Source organism: Chaetura pelagica, unplaced genomic scaffold (assembly GCF_000747805.2).
Source record: "Chaetura pelagica isolate M959 unplaced genomic scaffold, ChaPel_1.0 scaffold414, whole genome shotgun sequence".
NCBI lineage: Eukaryota > Metazoa > Chordata > Aves > Apodiformes > Apodidae > Chaetura > Chaetura pelagica.
In genome coordinates this window covers 883841-907363 of record NW_009952976.1, presented here as the reverse complement: position 1 = coordinate 907363, position 23523 = coordinate 883841, and the positions used below count along the sequence as shown (strand labels likewise).

The following is a 23523-nucleotide window of genomic DNA, read 5'->3' as shown; positions in this document are numbered from 1 at the left end:
TGGGCAGCGCTGGCAGCCTCCCCTGCGGGACAACCCACCGCCGCAAAGCATCGTAGGGTCCGACGGCCGGCCCCGGGGGAGACACGCTGTCCTTCCTTTCCTGAGGACGGGAGCTGCCAGCTACACTGCACCATCGGGGTGGCACCCTGGGCCAGGCCATCCTGCTCATCTGGGCAACAAGTTTCGGCCGTTCTCAGCCCACCCTGTGTAGGCAGGGGTACGCCGGCAGAGCAGTATGCTCCTCAGGGGGTGGGGGACAATGCTAAACAGACTGCAGCCCACAGGGATGCAGGGGGGACATATCCTGCTGGGATATGGCCAGGCACCCCCACCATCACCACGGTGGAGGAAGAGCAATGGACTCAAGGCACCATCCCAGCACTGCTGGCAGAGGCTGAGCAACCTCTTGCCCTCCCCTGCCTCCCCTTCTCCAATGCCCCAGCCTCCACCTTGTCAATAAATAATACATTAAACTATATAGCTTCAGTATGGACTGTCTAGGGGACCCTGTACCACTCCCAAAACCCAAGCCCCTTCCCCTGGCCTGCAGGGCTCAGGAAACCTACCCTCGATGAGGGACTTGGTGGGAACAGAACTTCCATGACCAACTGCAAAACCCTGCTCAAACCAGGACAACCTTCAAGCTGCTACATGAAAACCAAACAGATCTCCTCTGGCTGAAGTTTAATGGTTCTGACAAGAGTTTTACCAGGGGGAGCAGTGAAACAAGAGATGGAGCGAACAAAAGGACGTTGTTCCAAGCAAGGTCAGATAAAAGCTCTAATCCCATACAGACACGCCTAAAATTGCAGGTTTCTGGCCCAGCTTTACATTGCTTGGCCTTGGTCAAGCCATCACCCTCTTAGGTTGCTTCCACAGCAGAGACACCACACTTGCTCCATCAAGGGACCATCTTCCACTGTAAGCCATACAGCTCCATTTTCCAGCTTATCTGGACAAAGAACTGACATATTCCCAAGGCTGGATGTCTCTTAGGGATATTTCAGGCTCACCTATGCTTAGGAGCAGCTGCTGGGTGGTATGAAGAGGGCAAAGAGGGCAGGCAGGAGGTGGTGGTAACATTTGCCTTTAATAGGTAACAGATGTTTCCAAGCCCTGGAACAGGGTTTTCATACAGCAGGTATGGTGCCTGGGGAACATCCCCACCCCCAGCTGCACCTCGTTTCACAAAGCATCCCTACTCCAAACTCCATGTGGATAAATAGACTTTCTTCACATAATCCATAAAACAATTTCCTCCCACCCACCACCATCAACAAAAAAGTTACAGTATATATACACACATATAAAAAAGTTGTAGGGACAGATAGGCAGCAAATTTACGAACTGTGTAGGAAAAAGGGAAAAGATCCCTTGCCTTAGAGGGGAGAGAAGTACCAGCAGTGCTAGGACCCTCTGTGAATCGTGCCATTAGGTACTGGGGTTTCAATCCCACAACCTCCCCCCCCAGCCCAGCCAGTACTCTCTTCAGCCCATCCCCCAGGACTCAGTCCACCGTTAAGTGGCAAGTAAAGCCTCAGCAGCTTCGTTTTCCCAAAGCCTCACTTCCCTTTCGCTAAAGCACAAAACTTCCCACACGTTGCAGAGATCTGGGGAAACAGGAAATAACTCTGAACTTGCCACAGGTAAAGAGTTTCTGTATTTTAGGAAAAACCCATGACCAGGAAGACAGTGCGAGAGCCACTTAGAGGGAGAAAAAAGTGGAAGGATGTGATCTACCTCCCCAGAATAGGATCACTGATGAACTAGGAATGGAGGGATGGGCAATCAAAACCCACTCAAACCAAGAGCTGTTCTGCACACTTAGGATACAGGTGTGGCTGCTGCCATCCAAACCAGAGCATCCCGCACACTGATCAAAGACATGCAAAAGCAACCTCTCCCCCTCATGGGAGGACCTCCCCTCCCCTTCAAATGCACGGGCTGCTGGCCATCAGGGCTCCAGGTCCCCTAGCTGTTCCTCAAATAAAGTGCGAGGGGGGGAAGTCTATTCTGATCCCCACAATTGTCTTCCCAGCTATGGCACAGGGTCACTAGGAACAGGTTTCACTGGGAGACAGGATTCTCCTGGCCCCTTTCCATCTTGTTGAAGCCAGGCTACTCTAGGACTAGCATTACTTGTGTTCAATTCCTGCAGAACATTAAATCTTTCTCCCAGGCACCAAAAGACCTCTTGCAAAGCAAGACAAACCCTCATCTTTTTCCCCTTATTTTGGAAGTAGCTCTAGCTCTCATGCCCGTCTGCAAAAGCTGGATGGATGTAGAATCTTCTAGCAAAACATCCCAAGTTCTGATTTTACAGGAGGAGTCAGGCTGCATGGGCCTGACTGGGAAAGGGTAGGACTGGGCTGCTACCTTTATCTACGTGCTTCTACCTGCTGACACAGAGCACATGTCAGCTATGCACAGGGAGAAGCAGCAATGCCTGCCTGCCAACGGCTGGTTTCCACATTTGTCCATGGGGGAGGGCAACTGCTTTGCACTTCTTTGGAGAGATGCAACAGGAAAGGCAGAGAGAAAGAGGGCAAACTGTTCCCTCCCTGGCCCCGATCCGCCTCCTCCTCTTGGAAAGTCACAGGCGGTTCAACACCTGCCAAGTCAAGCTGCTCTGAACAGCCATGGCAGCAGAGCTGGGAGACTCGCACCCTGAGCCAGTGCCTCCTAGTCCCTGCAGGAGTTCAGGAGCTGTTGAACAGCTGATGGGAAGGAGAAACACCAGAAGACAAGTTCTGGGACTGGGAGGTAAGTAAAATAAAAAAACAACTGTTTCTAAAAATTGCTTCTGCATCAACAGTAAAGGCACCAGGGCAGCATTTGCCCTTCACGCCAAGTGCAGGGCACTGCACATCTACCTCTGCTGCCACCCGGCACCAGATGACCAGGGACTCCCTGGCCTCCTATGAGACTCTGCTTGTTGCAGACTGCCACAAACCCAACCCCATGCCAAAATCTGGAAGCAGTTCTGGTCACAGGAAGGAAATGCATGAAGTAGAGAGGAAGGGAAATCTGCTGCATCGTTCCCTACGTTTCTGTAAAGCCACAAACACTCCTATAAAAAAACCTGTATAAAAACTGTAGAGAAATTTGCTGGGCAGTACTGGGCCCAGGCGATATTCCCAGAGCACCTCCATAAATTGGGTCTAGAGGGCTTCAGTTTCCTGACACACAGCTCAAGGAAAGCCGGTACCATCCCAGTCTCTCTCAGGAATATTCTCAGACCCCAGAAGCCCCACAAAGGAAGGCTTAAGCAGATCCTCTGCCCTCCCAAGAAGTTTCTTTCTGCAGAGGTGTTTGGGAAGGGAAGAATACGCCCCTGAGGAGGGACATGGGATGTGCCACTTCTCTATGCTTTGGGCTTGTGGACTCCATCTCAGCGCACATGCCAACAGCCCCAGGCACAGTCACAAAAACCACAGCTAGACAGGTTTCTGCTGCAGCGCCTGAGAACAAGCGAGGAGGCAAATAAAGCTAAACCTGGGGAAAGGTAAAAAAAAAAACAAACAACACAAAAACAAAACCCTCCCTCTCCCACCCCATCACAATCCCACCAGCACAACCCTAACCTAGCACTTTTTTTTTTCCCCCTTAAGCTCCAGAAGGGAAGTCCAGACTGACAGTCGCCCAGGCTGTCTTTGCATGAGGCAGCCCCACACGGGTGTTAGGAGGCAGCGATGGCTGTGCCCCCACTCAGCTTGACAATCATCTGCTGGCAGTCGTTGCAGGAGCGCTTGTCCCCCACTTTCTCCAGGGTGCGGGCAGCCTCAGCCAGCAGGACAGCTCGCTGGCCCGGGGAGGACAGGAAGGAGAGGGGCAGGTGGCGACAGGCCAACAGGATGGCTGTAGCTCGCTCCCTCTGGCCTGGCAGGGTGTCCAGTTCACCTACGCACATGAAGGACAAAGAAAAAGCTCACAATGAAGCTACCATCTGCATGACAAAACCCCACCGTGCTGGGCCCTCAACTGGCACCAGCGAGCACAGCATCCTGGCTGGCATCCCTGGGCTGTGCAAAGAGTGGGGGGCACCCTATGGACCTCCAAGCAGCTCCTTCAGGCTAGCAGAAAACACCTCAAGCTGGAGTCAGGTAGGGACTGGCAATAATGCCTTCTACAGAGACAGTCGCTTTCACTTCCTAGGACTCATCCCAGCACCAGCACAACACATCTGCCCATTTCCCCAACCCCCCAAGAGATTTTATAACCTGCACCACATCTCTTAGCTGTCTTCTTTTAGGATTCCTGGCTTCTGCCTTTGCATTGACCACTCCAAATTCCAGCCTGCCAAATTTTGTGCATGCATGGCTGCACAAAGTAAAATGTTTCCCAGCCTGTTAACCAACACCCAGCTCACATTAGCCAGCTTGTAGAGAGCATGGCAGAAGCATCGCCAAGAGCCACAGGCTGGCAGGACATCACTGTCCTGAGCCTCAGAGCTGGGGAAGATGCTGCAGCTGGGCCCCCACCTTGCCCAAGCACTACCCTCCCCAGTCCCACAGGCAGTGGGTTGCTGCCCAGGCCCTGGGACAGACCTTGCTTGCTGCTCTGGGGTGTGCGTCGCCTCAAGCTGTGCTCCAGCAGCTGGTGGGTGCTGGTGGGGCTGGCACCCGCCATCAGGCGCACGGTGGCCTCGTGGAGGAAGACCTGGAAGGGAAGGCAGGAGATGGGGTGGGGGGTGAGGGATGGGCTGGCACAGGGATGATGCTGCAGATCAACTCGCATCATCCCTCAGCCGTTGCATTTCAAAAGCAGAGCACTGACACCTTGACAAGACAGACCCACTTCCCTGATCTTCCCACATGTCTCTGGTGAATTTGCAGGTCAGGGCAACCACAAACAGGAAAAAAACTTTTGACATGTAACTGTGAGTGGCCTGGAAAGGGTGAGCAGGGAACAGAGAGGAAAATGGGAGAGTGAACGTTGGTGCTGTGGCCTAGGTGGGCATCTCACCCCAAGCTGCTAGTGCAGTGTTCCACTAACAGCATCAAAATTTGTAATCCAGAGTTTGGACAGTATCAGGACAACAGTCTTATCCAAGTATTAGACTACACTTCCTCTACAGAGGCTGAAAACCAGGTAGACTAAACAGAAGGGGGGAACCCCCAGAGAAGCACATGGTGCTCTACAGGTGCAGAAGGCATCTGACCCCAGAGCTGCCCACAAAGACACCATGGCTGAGGGAGCCTTCCATACTCCCTGGAGGGACTGATTCGGTCTGAAGCCACATTAAGGGACAGGATGCCACAGTATGTGCTTGACAATCCAGTTGTGCTGATGATTTTCTAAGTAGAAACCAAGGCAGCCACCTCCCCACATGCACCAGACTCCCCTTTATCACCCACCACAACAAAGTCTGAAGGCTACTGGTGGCAGACCACCCCACCCCAGGCGTCCAAACCGTTAAAAGCCCACACACCCCCTACATTGGCAAGGGCCACAGTTTCCCTGTCACCCCGCTGGGAAGGGCTATAGCTAAGCTGGAGGTGGATGGGGCAGGGGAGGCAAGTCGTCACCTTGCGATAGACGGGCCTGAAGCCGTGGGCCAGCTTGCGCAGGCTGCCGAGGTCACGCTGGAAGCCCGTCAGCTCCGGGGCAGAGGCGTGGTAGGTCTCACCCAGGGCCTGGCTGGCGTTCGCCTGCTTCTGCCACAGGCTGGTGGGGAGAGAGAGCAGCAAGTCACAGGCCAGCAGCTGGATCATCTGCAAGAGCCAGGGGGCCCAGGCACACATGCTTATTAACACAACCCATCAAGCGAGGAACAGGACATTTGCTACACAGCTGCTGTGTGCGCCCAGGGCAGGGCTTTCCAGCCCTCCCAGCCCAGCCACCTCACCACAATGCACCAAAAGGAGCACGACTTTGCCTTTTGCCCATGTGGCGCCTCTGGAGCCCAGCACTGACAGGTCATGCCTAAGGAACAAGTGCCAGGCTGTGCAGCTGTCCCCTCCAGGAGGGCAAACATCTCCACAAGGCTAGTCCTGATGCTGATGTGCCAAGGGCACATTACACCAGCCACATTCCAGCTTTTTGCAAAAGCTTTCCTGCCCAAAGGCAGCACTAACTAGTGGGAAATGGCAAAAGACAGCCTTGCTATCTGCAGGGAAACAAAAAGGCAGTCTTGACGCAGCCCACACAGGCTGCCCAAATCCCCTTTCCCCATCTGCTGCTGCCCTCTAGCATCACTCGCTGTCTTGCTACTCTTCAGGGACTCTACCCACGCTGCCGAAGTGGAGAGTGCCTCTGTACTGCACTGCAGAAACATTGCACAGTTACTGCCACAACATGCAATGCAACTACAATGCACTACAGCTGCCACCCAGGAGCAACAGAAGGGACCAGAACCGTGTCCCACATGCCACGAAGGGAAGATTCATCTTTAGGTAAACCTGGAAAGCAGAGAAACAAGCCCCACGCAAACTCAAGAATAGCACGGCACAGTCCCACTTTTGCAGTAGAGGGTTCATACACTCATGAGTGCTGCCTGAGACAGAGCAGACTTGACTTAGTGAGGTTCTGCTTAACAGGCATCAGCAACTTCACTGGAGGACAGAGATAGGTGCTTTCTGTGGGCCAAATTCAAAGTGGTCAAAGCACCAGAAAGAGGTGACAGCTACTGGCAGCAGAAGAACGAGAGCCCAGCTATCTGAGACCATAATAATAGAAGAACGAGAGCCCAGCTATCTGAGACCATGCCCAGGGAAATAATGTCTTACATGCAACTCTCTTCCTCCATGCAGCAGAGGCAGAAAAATGTCAATGCCCTTTGCAAGGAGAGGAAGGAAGTTTTCCCTCTACTCTTATCAGAGGATGGATGGAGAATGCAGACACAACAGGGAAGTGATACACCTACACCTTACAACCAAGGCAGCCCGGTGTTATCCCAGAAATTATAACCTCTTACGTTGTTAAGGACAGTGCTGGAGACACTGCTGCTCATGTTGAGGCTGTTCCACAGGTGACTGCTGGCCCTCTCACAGTGACCCAGGGAGCTCTGCTGTCCATCTGCCTTCCCAGACAGCGAGACCTGCATGGCTTTACACACGTAGAAGGTGGCTTTCACCAGGGCATTCCTAGAAGAGAAAGAGAGTGCTGCCTTCATGCAGTACTATATCATGGCAGCCACAGGAGCTGAGCTAAAGCAGCAACCAGCATCAGCTTTCACACTCCCATCTTCAAGAGCCAAGATATAATTTATTGAGATAAAAAGATGGAAACTGTTCCTCACCTACACAGTCCACACAGAAAAAATGGAAGGAAACTGGCTAAGAAGCTTTAATGCAAAAGAACCAAGATGGTGACACTAACCTTTCCATCAATGTGGGAGTTTTGTTGTTTAATTGGAAAGGTGAGAGGCTGTGCAATTAGAACAAAGCTGAAAGACATCCCTAAAGAAGCAATTCAGACCTTTTCAGTCCACAGTTCTAACATCTGCCTGCTAGCCTTGATTTCCCAGGATAGTGCATTATTGTGTCCCAGAACACAAGAGGCGTGCGACTCCAGAGCACAGGTAACCCACCAGACAGGGGCTTGGGGAAAAGAGCTGCTCCTGGTTAGAAAGAGCAGAGGTTTGGAAGTCACAGGAGGCCTACGCACTCTGACATCTCCAGGGACTTGGGCATGCGCTCCACTTCCGTGAAATGTGACCTCATGGCTGCGTCGTCCCCTCTGAGCCAACTGATCGCCATCGCCACGGCTGCTGACCACCACCTGCACACCACGTCGGGGCCTGCCAAACAGAGGAGAGGACACTCAGCTCCTTCCTGCTCAGAGAAGTGGGCAGGTGTCACACGTCCTTGCCAGTGCCTTCTGCTAAGATCAATGATAATGAGCCCAAACTGATCCTGTGGGAATGCAGCTGTCTGGGCAAACGCGGAAACGTGCTGCAGGAACACAACGGGATTTGCAAACAGCCTGCATCTGACTGCTGAGATTTGGGTGCTGAGTTTGTATCTTATCAACAAGGACTTAGCCCACCTACTTGTCTAGAAGTCTGTTGATTTTCTTCCTAACAAGCATCTCCACTCACCACCCCAAAGTAACAACTCTACTTGTACGGTCTGTGCCTTGGCACTAATCAACATCAAGCTAGTAAATAATACATCAGGCTCCCTGTAGCACTTCCTCCATTATTTAACGTTCCCTCAAAAACTTCACAAAGCCTACCTAGGGCCAAAGGCTCTGCTGCTCCAAGCTACTTTTAAGTTTCATTACAATATTGACCCAAATACAGACTTTCCTCTATACAGAAGAATAATCCCTTGAAAAAGAAATTATCCTTCTATCCCAACAAATACACAACAAGGGACGAAACCCAGCGCTTCCCAACAGATGCCCAGAGCTTGTCTACAGCAGGTGTGCAGGTCTCTGGAGGCCAAGAAACATGCATGACAGGTGCTGCAAAAGTGAGGTCAATCTCTATCTGATCCAGCAGGTAATTAAGTGGAAAAAAAACCTCCCTGTAACTCAACTGTGACACTGCTATGCTGGTTTATAAGCTACACCCTTCCTCTTGCTTTGCATCGTCAGGAGCAAGCTCACAGGAGAGGGCACAGGGTTCAGCTTGGAACCTGCCCAGCAATACAAACAACAGCAGTCCCACCTGGGCACCCAGCATCACCAACACAGCTGAACTTATGAGCCCTTCTGATCACACCCTCCCAGTCTGAGACACCCTACCACACAGTGGTGTGCTGCTGCTCAACAATCAAGTCTCACCCTAAGGACTGCATTTCTCTTCATTTGAAAGGTGGTGGGGAGAGGGGAAACATATCAGCAGTAGTTCCTACAGCTGGGAGAACTTCAGTTCACCCAGACTTACCCACAGAGGACTTGAGTACAGAATTGCTGGCAAAGGGTGGGGTTCCACTTCCCATTGAGTCCAGGAAAGAGTTGAGCAACTTCAGGTACTCCATGGCACTGGAGAACTCGCTAAAATAAGAAGCAAGGCAGATCTTTGCTATGCTGTCAAACAGGAGATATCAAAGCCTGAAGACATTTCTCATCACTCACCACACATTTTTAAACAATGTTGACCCAATTCAGCCAGCAGAAAGTTCAAGCTCTACCAGTAACACAACAATGTCAGACTGAAGAGACCTCCCTGAGGGTGGGAGTGCACAGAATGATGCTCAGGGACGAGCAGCCTCACATCTTCCCATACAAGGAGACCAGCACAGAACCAGAGTCAACCCCAAGAGTCTTTGCATTACAGAGCTTCCCACATATTTACATAGTATTTGCCTGGCAGCAGCAAATCTAGAGATCAGCTAGAAATAGTGCAGAACTGCTAGAAAAAGCAGGGGCTCTGTTCCCCACCAAGTCCAGGAAAGAGCTGCTCTGATTTCCAGTCATCAGTCCCTTTCATTTGGTTACAGAGCTTGCAGAGGCCAAGGACAGTTTCAGCCAACATCTTCTCTCCTGCTCTTGCCACCCAACAAACTTTGTTTTTTTCACTTCTGGCAAGCATGGCTCTTTGCTGAGTTAGAAGAACACCCTCATGCATAACATAGTTAGCTGGTGGGGTCACTCTGTAATGTGCCAGACCTTCATGCTATGAGAGGTCTGGACTTAATTACAGGAGTGGTGGGTGCATGCTAGTTTTACTGTTCCTGAACATGAAGTTTTGTCAACAGAGGAAGCACCATCCATCCAGTTCAGGAATCAATCAGCACTGTGCCAACTGACACCAAAACAACTATCACACCTGGGTTCACCTTTGACTTCAGAGGTCTTAATATTAAATAAGACTCTCACCCACCTAATAAGCTGTGGTGGTCAGATTAAAATTGTCATTTCAATTTTTTATTAAAGACTAATCACTCAGTTTGCCCCAGAGTGCTTGGTCAATGGCTACGAGCTCTGCCTCAGAGCCTGCAGCTGTGGCCAGCAGTCCCCAGCGCAGCACACAAACTTACCATGGTTCCTCCTCTTCTTGTCCTGCTATCTCTTTCCTAGTCTGAGGCTTCACGAGGGAATCCACAGCTCGCTCTAGCAGGTTCTCACAAAATGCCTGATGAACTTGTGCAATGGGATCCGCTAGAGAGGAATTAAAAAAAAACAAACCACTTCACTTGTGTGCAGTGATAGTCACCTCCCAACACAACCAAAAAAAGAACCAAAGAGAAGGAGCAAGAGGAAGAGCAGCAGCGTGAAATTCTTGGGGAATTAATGCAAAGATTTCTAAAGACTAAGATTCAGGGCCTTTCTTACTCATTAGCGATTGCTCTTATTAGCCATTGCAAGCTGCCACGCTTGGCCAAACACCCCTGTGGGCACTTCAGCCACTCGGCAAAACAGTGATGACTGCTCTGTGCAGGATCAACCTTGGCCACCCCAAAGTCAGCCCCCAGACATTCAGAGCCACATCCAGGTTGCATTCCAGCATATAAAGACACACAGGACGACACAGCACAGCGTACAAAGGGAAGAGAGCCGTCTCCTGTAGGGTGAAGAGATGTCTCTCAGCTCAACAGCTTCTCTGGCCCACCCAGACCACAAGGAGGGTGGACATACAAGAGCACGCTCTCAAACAAGACACCCATGTTTGTCCCAGAGGCAGAGAAACTGCCAGGCTCGAAGTTCTGGGAGGCCACACGCTCAGGACACAAATGGCTCTCACCAGGGTTCCTCTGGGTGCAGTAGAGGCTCTCCTTTGCAGCAGACTTCACCGTCCAGCTTCGCTCCACAAAGAACTTCTGTCCCAGGGGATGGCACAGCCAACGCAATGAGTCAGGAATGGCACTCCGCTCCGAGCTGCACAAGCTTTGAGCTTGGCTTAGAAAGTAGCTCTGGGGAAACGAGAGGCTAAGATTAAAAACAGTACCCAGGGAAAGAGACACACCACTGAGGACAAAGGTCCTACCATAATTACAGCTCGTATCGTAATTACAGCTTGTAACATAATTGCAGGTCATATAGTAATTGCTGTGCTAGCAGATGCCCTGAGCTAAAGCAATGCCAGCTTGCAGGCCTTCCTAGAGCTCTGCTTGGAGGTTCGATGGGAGAGGAGATGACAACTCACCGCTAAGAAGCCAAGCTTGCCTCCACAGCGGGTTTTCAAGCCAACCGCTGCCGTCAGGTGGATTTCTGCCATTGTGCTGGGTGGGATCTTTTCTTCTGCACACTCCGCCAGATTCACAGCACACAGGGCCATGTGCAAGCCTGAATAAGCTGAGCTGGAGGGAAGTTTACCTGCATCAGAGAGGGAAAGGTTTAACTTTTGGCACTGTAGTACCAGCTACTAAATACCACCATGATTTGTAGGGCTGCTATCCTAAAGAGAAGAGACAATGAGAACACGTTGACCTGAGACATTTACAATGTCATATGTCTACTCTGTATCCAGGTGAAGAGAACAACTTTAACCAAGTCTTCCCTCCACAAATACCGAGGTTGGCAACCACAGCCTTGCTCTGCAAGAAAGCCCTGCATAGCTAAACCAGTGAGGATAAAATCTTCAGGAAATTTTGTATCATTATATTCATTACTATCTTAAAATTAGCTCCTTTGCAGTCCACACCTGTACCTACACAGATAACATTGAATACAAGCCCTTAACACTTGTGGCATGGCTGCAATGCACACAACATGATTAGGCAGAAGGAAGTTTAGCTTGGATTTCTGATGTGCTTGTAGCCTATTAACACTGCAAATTGGTTTGCCAAGGAAACGGCAAAAACAGCCGTTCACAAGGAACATTCAAGCGCTTCCTTAGTACATGTGCACACACCCAGGTTTTCAAAGCACACCAACACCAACTGGCAATCTGAGCTCTACACAGCTTTGGAAATTTAAATTCTTCCAGCAATTAACCCCAGCCCCTGCTTCCACATCACATTCACAAATGATAGGGATGAAATAAGCCTTTAACAGCAGCACAAAGTGATTGGACTCAATCTCTACTGCTTGGAAAAGACTCTCAGCCACCTCTGCAGACATAGGAACACAACTCAAGACTCTGCTGTTGCTTCAGCTGTTCTTACTGAGCCCTTATATTGTACAAACCTGTCATGCTTTAGTATGTGGCTCGTGAAATTTGTCAGGCTGATTTCCAACAGCAACACTCCCAGAGGAGGAAGACCACAGTGCTCTCCTGGTATCCCCAGGATCAGCTCTGAGCCTCCTCATTCAGCAAAACAAGGACAGCAGACCCACCACCAACAACCCTACCCGTTATATGGAGTTGATGGAGCTTGTGATATGCTAGAGCCGCATCCCGAGCGCTGGTCTTGGCCTCGTCCTCAAAGCCTGCAGTGGCGTCCCTCTCCCGCCACTGATGAGAAGTCCTCTTCAGCAGCCACCGCACCAACGCCAGCTTCTGCAGGCTGTAGCGGATCACGTTCCAGGACAGGCTGCAGGCCAAGTCCAGGCGGGAAGCTGGCAGCGCTCGGCCCAGAACCGACAGGCAAGTCTGCAGGTTTGATGCAGCTGCAGCAAAATCCCCCTGCAAACACCACCACGAGAGGCTCAACAACCAAAAGCACCACCACAGAGACACTTTGGGGCCTCTTTGGCACTGGAAACAAGACAAACTGATGTGTGAGCTAGGACAAGATCTTTAACTGAAGGAAGTCAACATAGCCCCAGCAAACATTAAGTCAATTTATACCATCTCCCAATTAGGCCCTGATCCACACATGGCTCTGATCCTGCACTGCCTGTGAAACACATCAGCACTAAGTGAAAGTGGCTTCCTGCATTCTCAAACAATATGGAAGTTCCAGGACCCCCACATCAAAAGCCAAATGTTGCCTCAACAATGCTGAAGACTTCCAACAGGCTGGAGGACAGCAGAAAAATAGTTAACAGCAGAGGCCAGATTCTGGACAGAAACCAAGACCATGCTGCCAAAGATTGCTACAAGATGCAGCAGCAAGGAACAAGGACAGAAATTAGGATCCTCTTCCAATGCTGATATCTGTTCCTCATTAACTTAGGCTGAGGGAAAACAGCAATCATAGAATCATAGAATCTTAGGGGCTGGAAGGGACCTCGAAAGATCATCTAGTCCAACCCCCCCTGCCAGAGCAGGGTCACCTAGAGCACATCACACAGGAACGCATCCAGGTGGGTTTTGAATGTCTCCAGTGAAGGAGACTCCACAACCTCCCTGGGCAGCCTGTTCCAGTGCTCTGTCACTCTCACAGTAAAAAAATCCACTCAATCCAATCCACTCAAGCACCAGCTCGTAGCACCAGCTCCTCTGAAATCAGACAGGATAACCCACTTGAGGAATACCACACTCTTACAAGTGCCACTGCCTCACTAGGCCACATTTACCCACACCCCCCTCCTAGAAGACATATTGGATGCAAAATGACCGGTCAACTTTACCCGTGCCAAATCCAGGTCCGCCTGCTTGCGATGCCTCCAGAAGGTGACCGATGACCTGGAGTGCAGCCGGGTGACTGGCTCCCCGTGCACCAGCAGCTTGATGAACACGCTCAGCACAATCACTCCATTCACGAGCCACAGGATCAGTGTGGGCATCATCCAGCCAAACCAACCACCCGTGTCTGCAATGGACATCCCAGAAGGAGAGTTAGAAAAGTTAAGTCTGGACACCTGAAAGCCCAGCAACGGGAAGAGCAGAAACCCAGAAGGATGTCTTGCTATTCTTGCCACATGTGGTATCAGCTTTTGCAAAGACTGCATTTTCATCAGGAAACACCTGTACCAACAGCTCGTCATCTGAACTCCAAGCCACAACATTCCAAAACAAACAAATATAGTTGTTTTTACAAGACCAATTTATAAAAACTGAGTCAGCAGTAAGTTTCCCTGAAGTACCTTGTATTCTGATTTTTCTATCAGATACGCTCGTGGGTACTCAGTACTTCAGTGTCATTTTCTGGTCTTAAGTTTACAAAGCAACACCCAGGAAGCACATTTACCAGTCAGGGAAATGACAGCATGCCTACAGAATTCCCTGCCCTCCCTGAAGCTGCTGTACTCCCAGATATGAATTTTATGGAATAAGTGTATTAAACAAGCCAGTTGCAAGACCCCATAGCAACACCTTCTGAAGTAATTCTTCACCCATTACTTTATTATTAAGTTACAAAAGTCAGTCAGTTATCTTGAAAACATATATAACATGAACATGTCACAAAGACTGGTAAGGACAAAGGGACACCCCTTACCCTGAACTATTTTGCAAGGGTCCATCCCAAGAGCCCAGGCTGCTGGGCGACAAATGGGTGCCCCCCCCACCTCACCACGTTAAGCAATGGCTAGTTTTGTGAAAGAATGCTGGATGTGGATATAAACCAGAACTGTGTCCAACAGTATTGGCTGGTCCTCCTCCCACACCTAACCCTGCAGTTATTATCTCTCCCCGACCATTAAACAAAGGTGGTATGACTGCCTGAACATACGAAACCATCCTACTGAATCACACCAACAATCCACCCCTGTGACCCACAGCCACCACACCAGGAGATGGTCTTTAGAGGGAGCACCTAAGTGATCCAAACTATTCCAGTTTGATACCTGACTCAATGGTCAGCACGTTCCTGCCAGAGCCGTGGCGCACCAGGCTGTCGGACTCCGGGGTTCCTCGGGCATCCAGGAGGGATGTCAGAGGATTGAAGGAAAGGCAGAGGAATGTGAGAGCACAGAGGAGTATTCGAGAGCGATCCACCATACCAAGGGCCACAGGAGGAGAGTCAGGCTCATCTTTAACCTTCAAGGGAACAGGAATGGAGAGAAAAGAGACGAAAAGAAGGAGAAACAGAACACGTCCTAAAATTTGCTTCCAACATCAAAATTAGCAAGAACTCTGGTAAAGCTTTCCCTAGCTTAGTAAGATAAGGCTGAAGCATTCGAGTGCCTTCACCTTCCTTCTGCTCATTTCAGTTACCATTAACTGGATTCCCTGGCTTAGGCTAGAATTAACCTTTGCTGCCCTTTCTCTTTTGAGGATCTACCAAAAGACCCCCTTGTTCTGTGATATCCACAGAACAAGCCTGTTAGCTGAAGACAGCTAACAGCTTTCTGTTACTGTGGTTACTTTGTCTCATTAACCACAGCTGATGTCATCATCCATTTCCAAGTTCTCCTGCTTTATTCACTAGACATACCTCTGGAAAGCCATAGAAAGCCATGGGGTCTTTGGGTCATGAAGATGCACTTTAAGTCCAGAGACTCTTCATAATAACTCAGGTAATACAGCTCAGGAAGTAGTCTCCAACATTTAAGAAGAGATAACACATCACGGCCCTTTCTCATAATTACAAAGGATTTCTGACCCCCCAGATGTGCCTGCCAGATATTCACTGGTTCCACCCTTGAGAATTAGGAGAATTTAAATTCTGGTCTTTATGTTTCCCTGAAGTAGATGCCATGAATCTGACCACTGAAGCCACAAATACCTTTGCATCATCAAGGAGTGGGCTTCCTGGTTCTGAATCAATGGAATAGGGAGAAAAGCCAGCCTGGGATCCTGAGTCAGAGGCTGGAGGAGACATCAGCAGCACATTCTGATTGAAGTCATCTATCTTCAGATCCACATCGTTGTCAACCAGACTGCTTAGGTCAATGCCCTTCAACAGCTCTGCAAAAATCAGAGTGCATTATGGACATGTTTCTCAGCTCTGCATCCTGTCAATGTCACCCAGATTGGCTCTGTCAGCCAGAGTAACACTGGCCATTGTTGATGCAACGTCCATGGTATCTGCCTCTGTCAAGGCTAAAAACTTAAGAGGCATCCTATGTTCACTACCCCCCCACTGCACAGCCTCCACAACTTACTGTTTTTTTGATTCGCCAGCTTCAGAACCATGTTCTCCTGCCTGAGCTTATGGTTGGCCTGCTGCAGGTATTTGATGTAATCAATGGCTTTTCGCAGGACTCCAGACTTGTGCATCTGCAAGGAATTAAGACATGCAGAAAGCAGTTTATCTGAAGAGCATCAAAGGGTCACCTCTTGCTTGTAGGGATACTACAACACTTTGTATCGTGCAGTGATAGAAAGAAAAGGGCATAAAGGACCACCAGCAGCTGCAAAGAAAGTAACAGCTGGGCAGGCTCTGTGAGCAAAGATTCAAAATGTGAAAGACATGCAAGGACTGCCTTCTCTCAAAAATCTTACAAAAAGAATACAATGGAAACAGGTTAACACACACATTAGAGTTCACACCTAAGTTTCAGCCAGAAACACTGCTTTCAAAGTTTTGAAATTAAGTGGCTCTCTTCAGGGGTGGAACAAGATACTGTCTGTTAACCATCACTCACTGCTTAATTCCAAGATAAGTGGTTCTCTCTTTGCCTCACTCCCTTGAGCATCCCCCTGAAAACACTTGCTTCCAGCAGCAGCAGGCAAGTTTAGCTTGTAAACACAAGCCCAAAGTAGTATGAAGCCCCTGCACATTACCAAAATTTTAAAAATGGAAGCTTCCAATTCCACCCAGCAGTAGGAGATGTATATATACATATATTGTATTTACACATATGTACAATATATGTATACATTGTACACATATTTGTATGGAGACCATGCAAGGCATCAAGAATACTACTGCTTGCTCTGGCAGCATGAAGTAAAGTGAAAAGGACAATCCTGAATACACTGTGTGAGAAAGCTTCTAATATTTGAGCGAGCAGGAGTTTTTACAACTGAGTATCTAAAGGAAACAAAATGGAAAGCTCTGTAACTCCTCATCCCTACTGCAGTCACATTGAAAAGGAAACTTAAATTAAGCAAGCTCTGTTTTGGCAGAGCTATCCAAACATCCTCTTGGATATTCTACCTAGAGGGCCTATTTAATCATATCTAATATAAGGACAAACACATAAGGTATAGCTTATTTTCAAGAAATAGCACCACCAAGCATAGTAAAATAACCACTTTACAGGTGACCCTTCCTGAATACAATTATCAAGCTTTCCATCAAAGTGTTTCTTAACACATGCGTGTATCCTACTAACAGTCATGTGTATCCAACCAATTCCTTTGGTAGAGCAACGAGCACCTGAAGACAAAGTATTTATGACACCAGATTTGCTCTTATTCCACATCTTTACCTTGGCATCCGTCCCCATGACAAGGTCCTTCAGCTCAATGATCTTGTCATTTATGGATGATCGGTAACGCTTCTCAATGATGTTGTGAGTTGTCCTTCTCTCTCCTTCTTTAGGTGGTTCTGGTTGCTTGACACCCCCAGGAACTTGTTTGATAGGCACCTTTTCTTGTCCCACCATCACCGGCATTGTGGTCAAAATGGTCCCACTGCTCCCAACGAGGGTCTAAAAAGACCATGTGTAACATGGAAAAAAAAAAAAAGACCAAGCCAAAAGAATCAGGAAGAGTTTGTACCACTCAGAAAAAAAGAGATATGCCAATTTCCTCCCTTCTTCCTTATCTGGCACAAGCACAGGGACAGCAACACAGGAAAAATCTTTCACTCAGCCTCCCACACTGGTCACTGTGGAATGAGAACATCTCTTGTTCTTCAAGAGTGGCAACACCATGCTCTTTTTATCCACTAAATAGAGAAATGGATCAAGCCTCCTCCTTCCTCCTACAATCCTTACACCCAAAGTGTCCAAATTCACTTTTTCTGTGGACAAATAAAGCCATCAAATCAGCAGAAGGCAATGCTACTTCCAAACTGGTAACAGCGATGTTAGAAAGGACCCAACTATGGAAAAACAAACCCTGGCTTGAGCAATGCAGTTCATCTGAATTTGATTAAATTGAGAAAAAATAGATCCAGAAGCTACAAAAATGCCTCAAGGTGAGGAACTAAGACAAGGGGTGATACACATTGGCTTGAAAAGCTCAAATTTGGACATGTAGATGTAGGACAGACTACCTACACCAAACTAAAGCAGCATGTACTCTGTGAACAAAGATGATTAATCCCACCAGAACAGTTGCACAGAGGGGCTTCTAGGACAGCTGGAGTAAAAAAAGTTTAGGCTGCTTAGCCCAGCAAAACAAGATCGATAAGGTCACACGTGTTCTCTGAAGTACACACCAAGGATCAGGGAAGTGGTCCAAGGAGAGCAAGTGTTACTTCTGTCAAAAGACAAACTAACACAAATGAGCATAAACTAGCCATGAGCAACTTCAGGAACAATTTTGCCCCTGAAATAGTCTTTTAATTGGGATATTAGAAATTAATTTAGTTTCCTTTCAAGCTGGAACTTGATAAATAAGTTAAGTCCTACAACTTTCCTTGGCTAATTTCGACCAAATTCCAATGTGTTTGAAATGCTTTACAGATGGTGCCTCAGACAGACACCATCACATAAGCCTCACCTCTGTGTGAAAATCTCACTGAAAATCAAGCAGGTTAGTTGAAGATTTTAGCCTGGCTGTTAACAAGTACCTAAGAAGCCTGCCATGCTATGCAAAAGAAGTCAAAACTTGCCAGTTTATCTCCCCCAGTAAATCTTAGGGCAGTGATATCTGTTTGGAACATTCAAGATCGTAATAAATGCGTCTTTGGGGGCACGAGTTTCTCAGAGTTGATAAGAAGTGGAGGCCATGAAACATTGCTGCCATCTCCAATGATTATACTGATCTGTCAGGCCAAACTCCCTTTGAAAAGCTGCTTAATCAGTTTTCACATCCAACATACTGCTATTAGACTCTACTGAGGGGGAAAAGAAAGTTCCACAGGTATTCTGAGTGAGGTAACTTTCAGCTTCAACTATCTTCCAGAGGTTAAAAACTAGATGAAATTTGTAGGTCATGTTCCTCTCCTTGTAACACCAAAAAAAGGTAAACAGAAATGTGCCCTTGGTCTTTGCTTGCTGGCCATGGGAAGCTGCCAAAAATGTACACTTTGTGTGCTTAGCCTTGGCAGAAACAGGGTATTATTCACTCTGGACATGTCTAGAGCAGCCCTCAAAACCCCTCCCATCTGCACGGCTGCAGAATACTAAAGCCCAAATCTTTCCCTTGTGCTGGGAGGAAAGGACGTCTGTGAGGAGAGGGAAGGAAGAACACCCACACAGTACCTGCAGAGCCGTGGTCTGAATGGGAGTGGTGAGTGTTGTCAGCGCTGGGTTCTGCACCGCGGCCATGACAGGATTACCGTCCGCTTTCAGGGTGGTCAAGACAAGGGAGTCTGTTTTTATGATCTGAGGTTGGACCAGCACCTGGGTTGAAAAGGGTTTCAGGTGAAGGGGAGAGTAGACAGATATTTCTCTGCTGATCTCAGTAGCCAGACTTAAGTGATAACACAAGTTAGAACTTTGCATCTCACTGGATGGCAAAAGAGCAGGGCCAGAATTTCTTTCACCGTGCTCTCTGCATCACCTGGGTGGCTTCTGTCCATCCCCTGATGCAAACTCTCATCATGAGACAGTCTGAACAGCGCTGGAGGGAGAGGGCTGAGGAGCCACAAGGACACTGGTTTTCAAATCAGTCACCAGAAGTGAACAAGTAAGTAAAAACATAAAGGAGCTGGTGGAAAAACTCCCTTTCCCTGTTCAATTACAACCACAATTAGCCCTCTACAGTAACTGGCTGAGTACTCAGAGTCCAACATGGCTAGGACAGCCTGCTTCAGTTACAGCACTTTCCAAATGGCTGTAGCAGCTTCTCCCTCTGATTTCACTGCAAATCATCTGTACCATGAATGTCAAGCAGATCAAAACCAACAAGAAGTTATTTTCTGTAACACTGCTCAGTCTTACCTGTACCAATACCTTATTGACTCTCAAACAGAAAACACTATAGATGGCACAGTACAACTGAACCAGAGCAACCCTGACCTATTGAGATTGTCTCCTAGACATGCTTCATCTAATAAAAAGAAAAAAGACTTTTCATTATCACATGTATGTTTTAAAATTAAAATCCCATGACACTGCAGCATCAAAAAGGTCAAAGAAACTATGGCAGAACTAAAGAAAACATTACAGTATCAGCCAGGCCTTATAAGACATGGTAAAGACAGTAGACTTGCAAGGAAATAGAATCATAGAATGGTTTGAGTTGGAAGGGACCTTAAAGATCTTCTAGTTCCAATCTCCCTGCATGGGCAGGGACACCTCCCACTAGACCAGGTTGCTCCAAGCCCCATCCAACCTGGCCTTGAACACTTCCAGGGATGGGGATTCCACAACTTCCCTGGGCAACCTGTTCCAGTGTCTTGCCACCCTCTCAGTGAAGAATTTCTTCCTCATGTCTAAACCTAAACCTCCCCTCTTCCAGTTTTAATCCATTACCCTTCATCCTCTCACTACAAGCCCTTGTAAAAAGTCCCTCTCCAGCTTTCCCCTTTGGATACTTGAAGGCCACGATGAGGTCTCCCCAGAGCCTTCTCTTCTCCAGGTTGAACAGCCCCAATTCTTTCAGCCTGTCTTCGTAGAAGTGCTCCAGCCCTCTGATCATCTTTGTTGCCCTTCTCTGGACTCACTCCGACAGCTCCATGTCCTCTTATGCTGGGGGCTCCAAAACTGGACACATTACTCTAGGTGGGGTCTCACGAGAGCTGAGTAAAGGGGGAGAATCCCCGCCCTTGACCTGCCGGCTCATGTTGAATTTCTCATCCACCATCACTCCCAAGTCCTTCTCCTCCAATCCATTCTCCACTGAGCCCATATTTGTGCTTAGGGTTGCTTTGACCCAGGTGGAAAGACAAAGAAAGTTTGTTCAAGAAAGGTTTCCAGTATTTTTGGGCAACATGAAGTTACAAAAATATCTTAGATCAAGTTTGGTTACCCAGGTGTTTTATCGAAAACAGTTTCTGAGTGTTACCCACTACCTGAAGTCACATCACAGTTCACAACAGGGACTCATGAAGTAAACTGCTTCTGGAACACAGGCTGGCTAGAAATACCTCTCACCCATAAAAATGTTTGTGAAAAAGCAACCCTACCCAGGACCAAGCTTCACCACCTTTCCCCTGGCAACCCAGGAGACCAGACCAGTAATTTCTTCAGCTGCTACATCCCTGGACTGCTCTGCATTTTGACTTACTGGAACTTGCTGGACCTGTGGTGCAGCGACCGTCTGGACCGTGGCTGGTGTTAAGGTCTGGATGGTGCCGTTGGCAGCCTGCGTTAGCACTCGCTGGGCCTGCACAGTCTGCACTTGCTGCTGGATGGTAACTGGCTGAACCTGGGAGGACGTCACCAGGCTCTGGACTTGAGGCTGGAGAACTGAAAAGCAGAAGAGATGTCAGTAGTTCAGAGACACAGGTCTCCATTCCGGAGCCCATAAATGCTCCTAGCTTCACTCCTCCTCTTCTCAGAGCTTCTTGGTAGGCAGCCTTCAGCTAACACATCCCACACCTTGGGAAGCTTCCAGCTCCTTTGGTGCCTCCTGCAAGAGGACACCACTTCTAGAATAGCAGCTTTCCAGGAGGCATAGAGAATCAGCTAAGAGAAGATAAAGTTAAAAGCCTTTGGTTTGATAGCATGGGACTCATTATTCAGCAGCATTACACAGCACGTCCAACCAGCACCTGCCCACTCCTGAAGATCCTGATGGACCCTAGGATCTTCTTTATCATGTAAAGAATCAACACCTACTAAAGAGAATCAAGACAACTGGCATTGACAAACACAAAGGAAGACTTGGTCACTGCTGAATTTCCTTAACAGTAACTGCTCAACACGAGTATCGCACTCAAGACTTGGGTAGCTAAAACGTGCCTTCATTCCAGACTGCCACATGGGACAGACTGGAGCTTCAGGACTGAGTCTGCCTACTGCACCCAGCAGCACTGACATTTTTTTAGATACACTTTTCTTAAGCATCCCAAGAGTCATGGAAGAGAAGGCCATGGAAGAAGAGAGTACCAAAAAGATAGTTACAGCAAAGAGGTCACATGAAGACTTCAAGATCTCATTTACGAGTTTCTCACACTCCCCCAAACCCCAAGCCATGCAGGCAGCAGAATGGACACCCCACAGGCAGCACTGCAAGAAAGGAATCACCAGGCCTCTGGTGGCTGAGGACATTTTCGGAGTTTGAACACCAGCACCATTTATCACAAGCACACCATGCACACCTGTAGCCTGAGCATCCCAAAATCACAAGTGCACCAGGCACACCCTTGGCTTGAGCACCCTGAAATCCTGAGTGCACCGGGCACACCCTTGGCCTGAGCACCCTGAAATCCTGAGTGCACCGGGCACACCCTTCACCCGAGCATCCCGACCGCTACCTTGGAAACTCGTGGCCGCGTTCTGGTAGATCACGGGCTGCTGGATGATCCTGGTCTGAGGAGCAGAGCTGAAGGTCGGCGTGATCATGACAGCCTGCTGCTGGAGCTGAGGCTGGAGCGGGGGCCGGGGCTGGGGGAGAGGGGCCGACCGTGGCGGGGCTGCAGGTGTTGCCTGTGCTGCTTTGACTGGCAGGGTCTGGAGCTGTGGGGAGGCGGGGGCCGGTGGGAAGGGCTGGAGCTGCACCTGGGTGTACGGTCGCTGCAACTGCGGCTCCAGGGTCCCAGCACTGCTGCTGCTGCTGCCGCCACTGCTGCTGCTGTTGCCACTACCGCTGCTGCTGCTGTTGCCCTGGAAGGTGCCACACAAGTGATCTGAAAACAGATCTGGGAAGTCCCCTGCCTGGTTACTGACAAACTGCAGCATCTCTGCAAAACAGAAGATAAAACATTCAGTGCTATTTTATTGCATTATTTGTCACTCTTCATAAGGGCAGGATTCAAATGCTGGCACGCCTGCAAAGAAGGGAGCTCTGAGTCCTTCAAAACCTCTGGAGAACATCTCACACCACCCTGCCATCTCCAGAGATACACCAAGAGGTGGCCGCAGCTGGACACCATTGTCGTTGTTCGGGGGGAAAGGCAGGACTCTTCTACAGCACTTGGGCAGGCTACAGGCTTCAAGCAAAGACTAGGATTGAAAACCACCTCCAATACATTTAAAAGATTAGTCTTGTTTCATCACTGCTCCAATCTAATCCTTGCACAAAGGAAGAAAACAAGCACCTCCACCATTCCAGAACTAACCATTCTTCCACCCTACTTTAAGGATGTTTTTAAGCCTCCTAGCTCTCCTGCCCCACTGAGTACCTAAAAAATGAAGAAAGGGGATAAGAACTTGTCTTAACTTTAGTTTACTTCCAAACGTACCAGAAATTGGGGAAAAATCACATTACTTTTACTTTCAAGGGTACCTGAAATTGGGGAAATAACCTCACTTTCTAGAACTGTAGAAAAATGAATCCTACCACATGTTTAAACCACCAGAATAACTTTTTGTGTTGGTTTTGTGTTTTGGCTTGGGTTTTTTTTGCCTACTTATCCCCTCCTTGTAATCACTGCACAGCTGCTTCTCTCCATCCCACCTTCTCCAGGATTTTATCAGCCCACATCAAGAGGCTCCTACTGCAATGCTGTAGCTTCCCCCACAGAGGAAGAAATTTCACAACCAAGGGAGATCACTGTTCATAAGTGAAGCTTCCTCTTCCCTCCACCTAATCCAATTTAATCCAATTATGCACCTTAAACCACCTGAATGTTTCCTTGATCCATGTGTGGGCGGTGGTGTGAGGAGTCAGACATCCTTCCCCACCCCAGGACCTGC

At 48.7% G+C, this 23523-nt stretch overlaps 1 protein-coding gene across 1 annotated transcript; it reads right to left on the bottom strand.

Moving 5' to 3' along the window:
* Nucleotides 1–3679: 3679 nt before the first annotated feature.
* On the bottom strand, nucleotides 3680–22566 carry SREBF2 (sterol regulatory element binding transcription factor 2). The gene is made up of 18 exons (XM_009996364.1): nucleotides 22143–22566; nucleotides 20951–21132; nucleotides 18982–19122; nucleotides 17038–17259; nucleotides 15766–15880; nucleotides 15387–15568; nucleotides 14506–14698; nucleotides 13348–13529; nucleotides 12184–12457; nucleotides 11036–11205; nucleotides 10634–10802; nucleotides 9930–10050; nucleotides 8834–8943; nucleotides 7609–7741; nucleotides 6917–7085; nucleotides 5529–5714; nucleotides 4548–4659; nucleotides 3680–3900 (listed from the first exon to the last, which is right to left on the bottom strand). The coding sequence occupies exons 1-18, from the start codon at nucleotides 22564–22566 to the stop codon at nucleotides 3680–3682; spliced, it is 3306 nt and encodes a 1101-aa protein (XP_009994666.1).
* Between the last annotated feature and the right edge of the window lie 957 nt (nucleotides 22567–23523).

Bases quoted from the DNA above. Each gene is read 5' to 3' on its own strand.
- SREBF2 (XM_009996364.1), bottom strand. From the start codon at position 22,566: ATGCTGCAGTTTGTCAGTAACCAGGCAGGGGACTTCCCAGATCTGTTT. The intron at 10,803-11,035 runs GTGAGTTGTCAT...TCGTTTCCCCAG, and splicing joins GCAAGCTTGGCTTCTTAGCG to AGCTACTTTCTAAGCCAAGC. The intron at 7,742-8,833 runs GTAAGTCTGGGT...TCTGTTTGGCAG, and splicing joins TGTACTCAAGTCCTCTGTGG to GCCCCGACGTGGTGTGCAGG.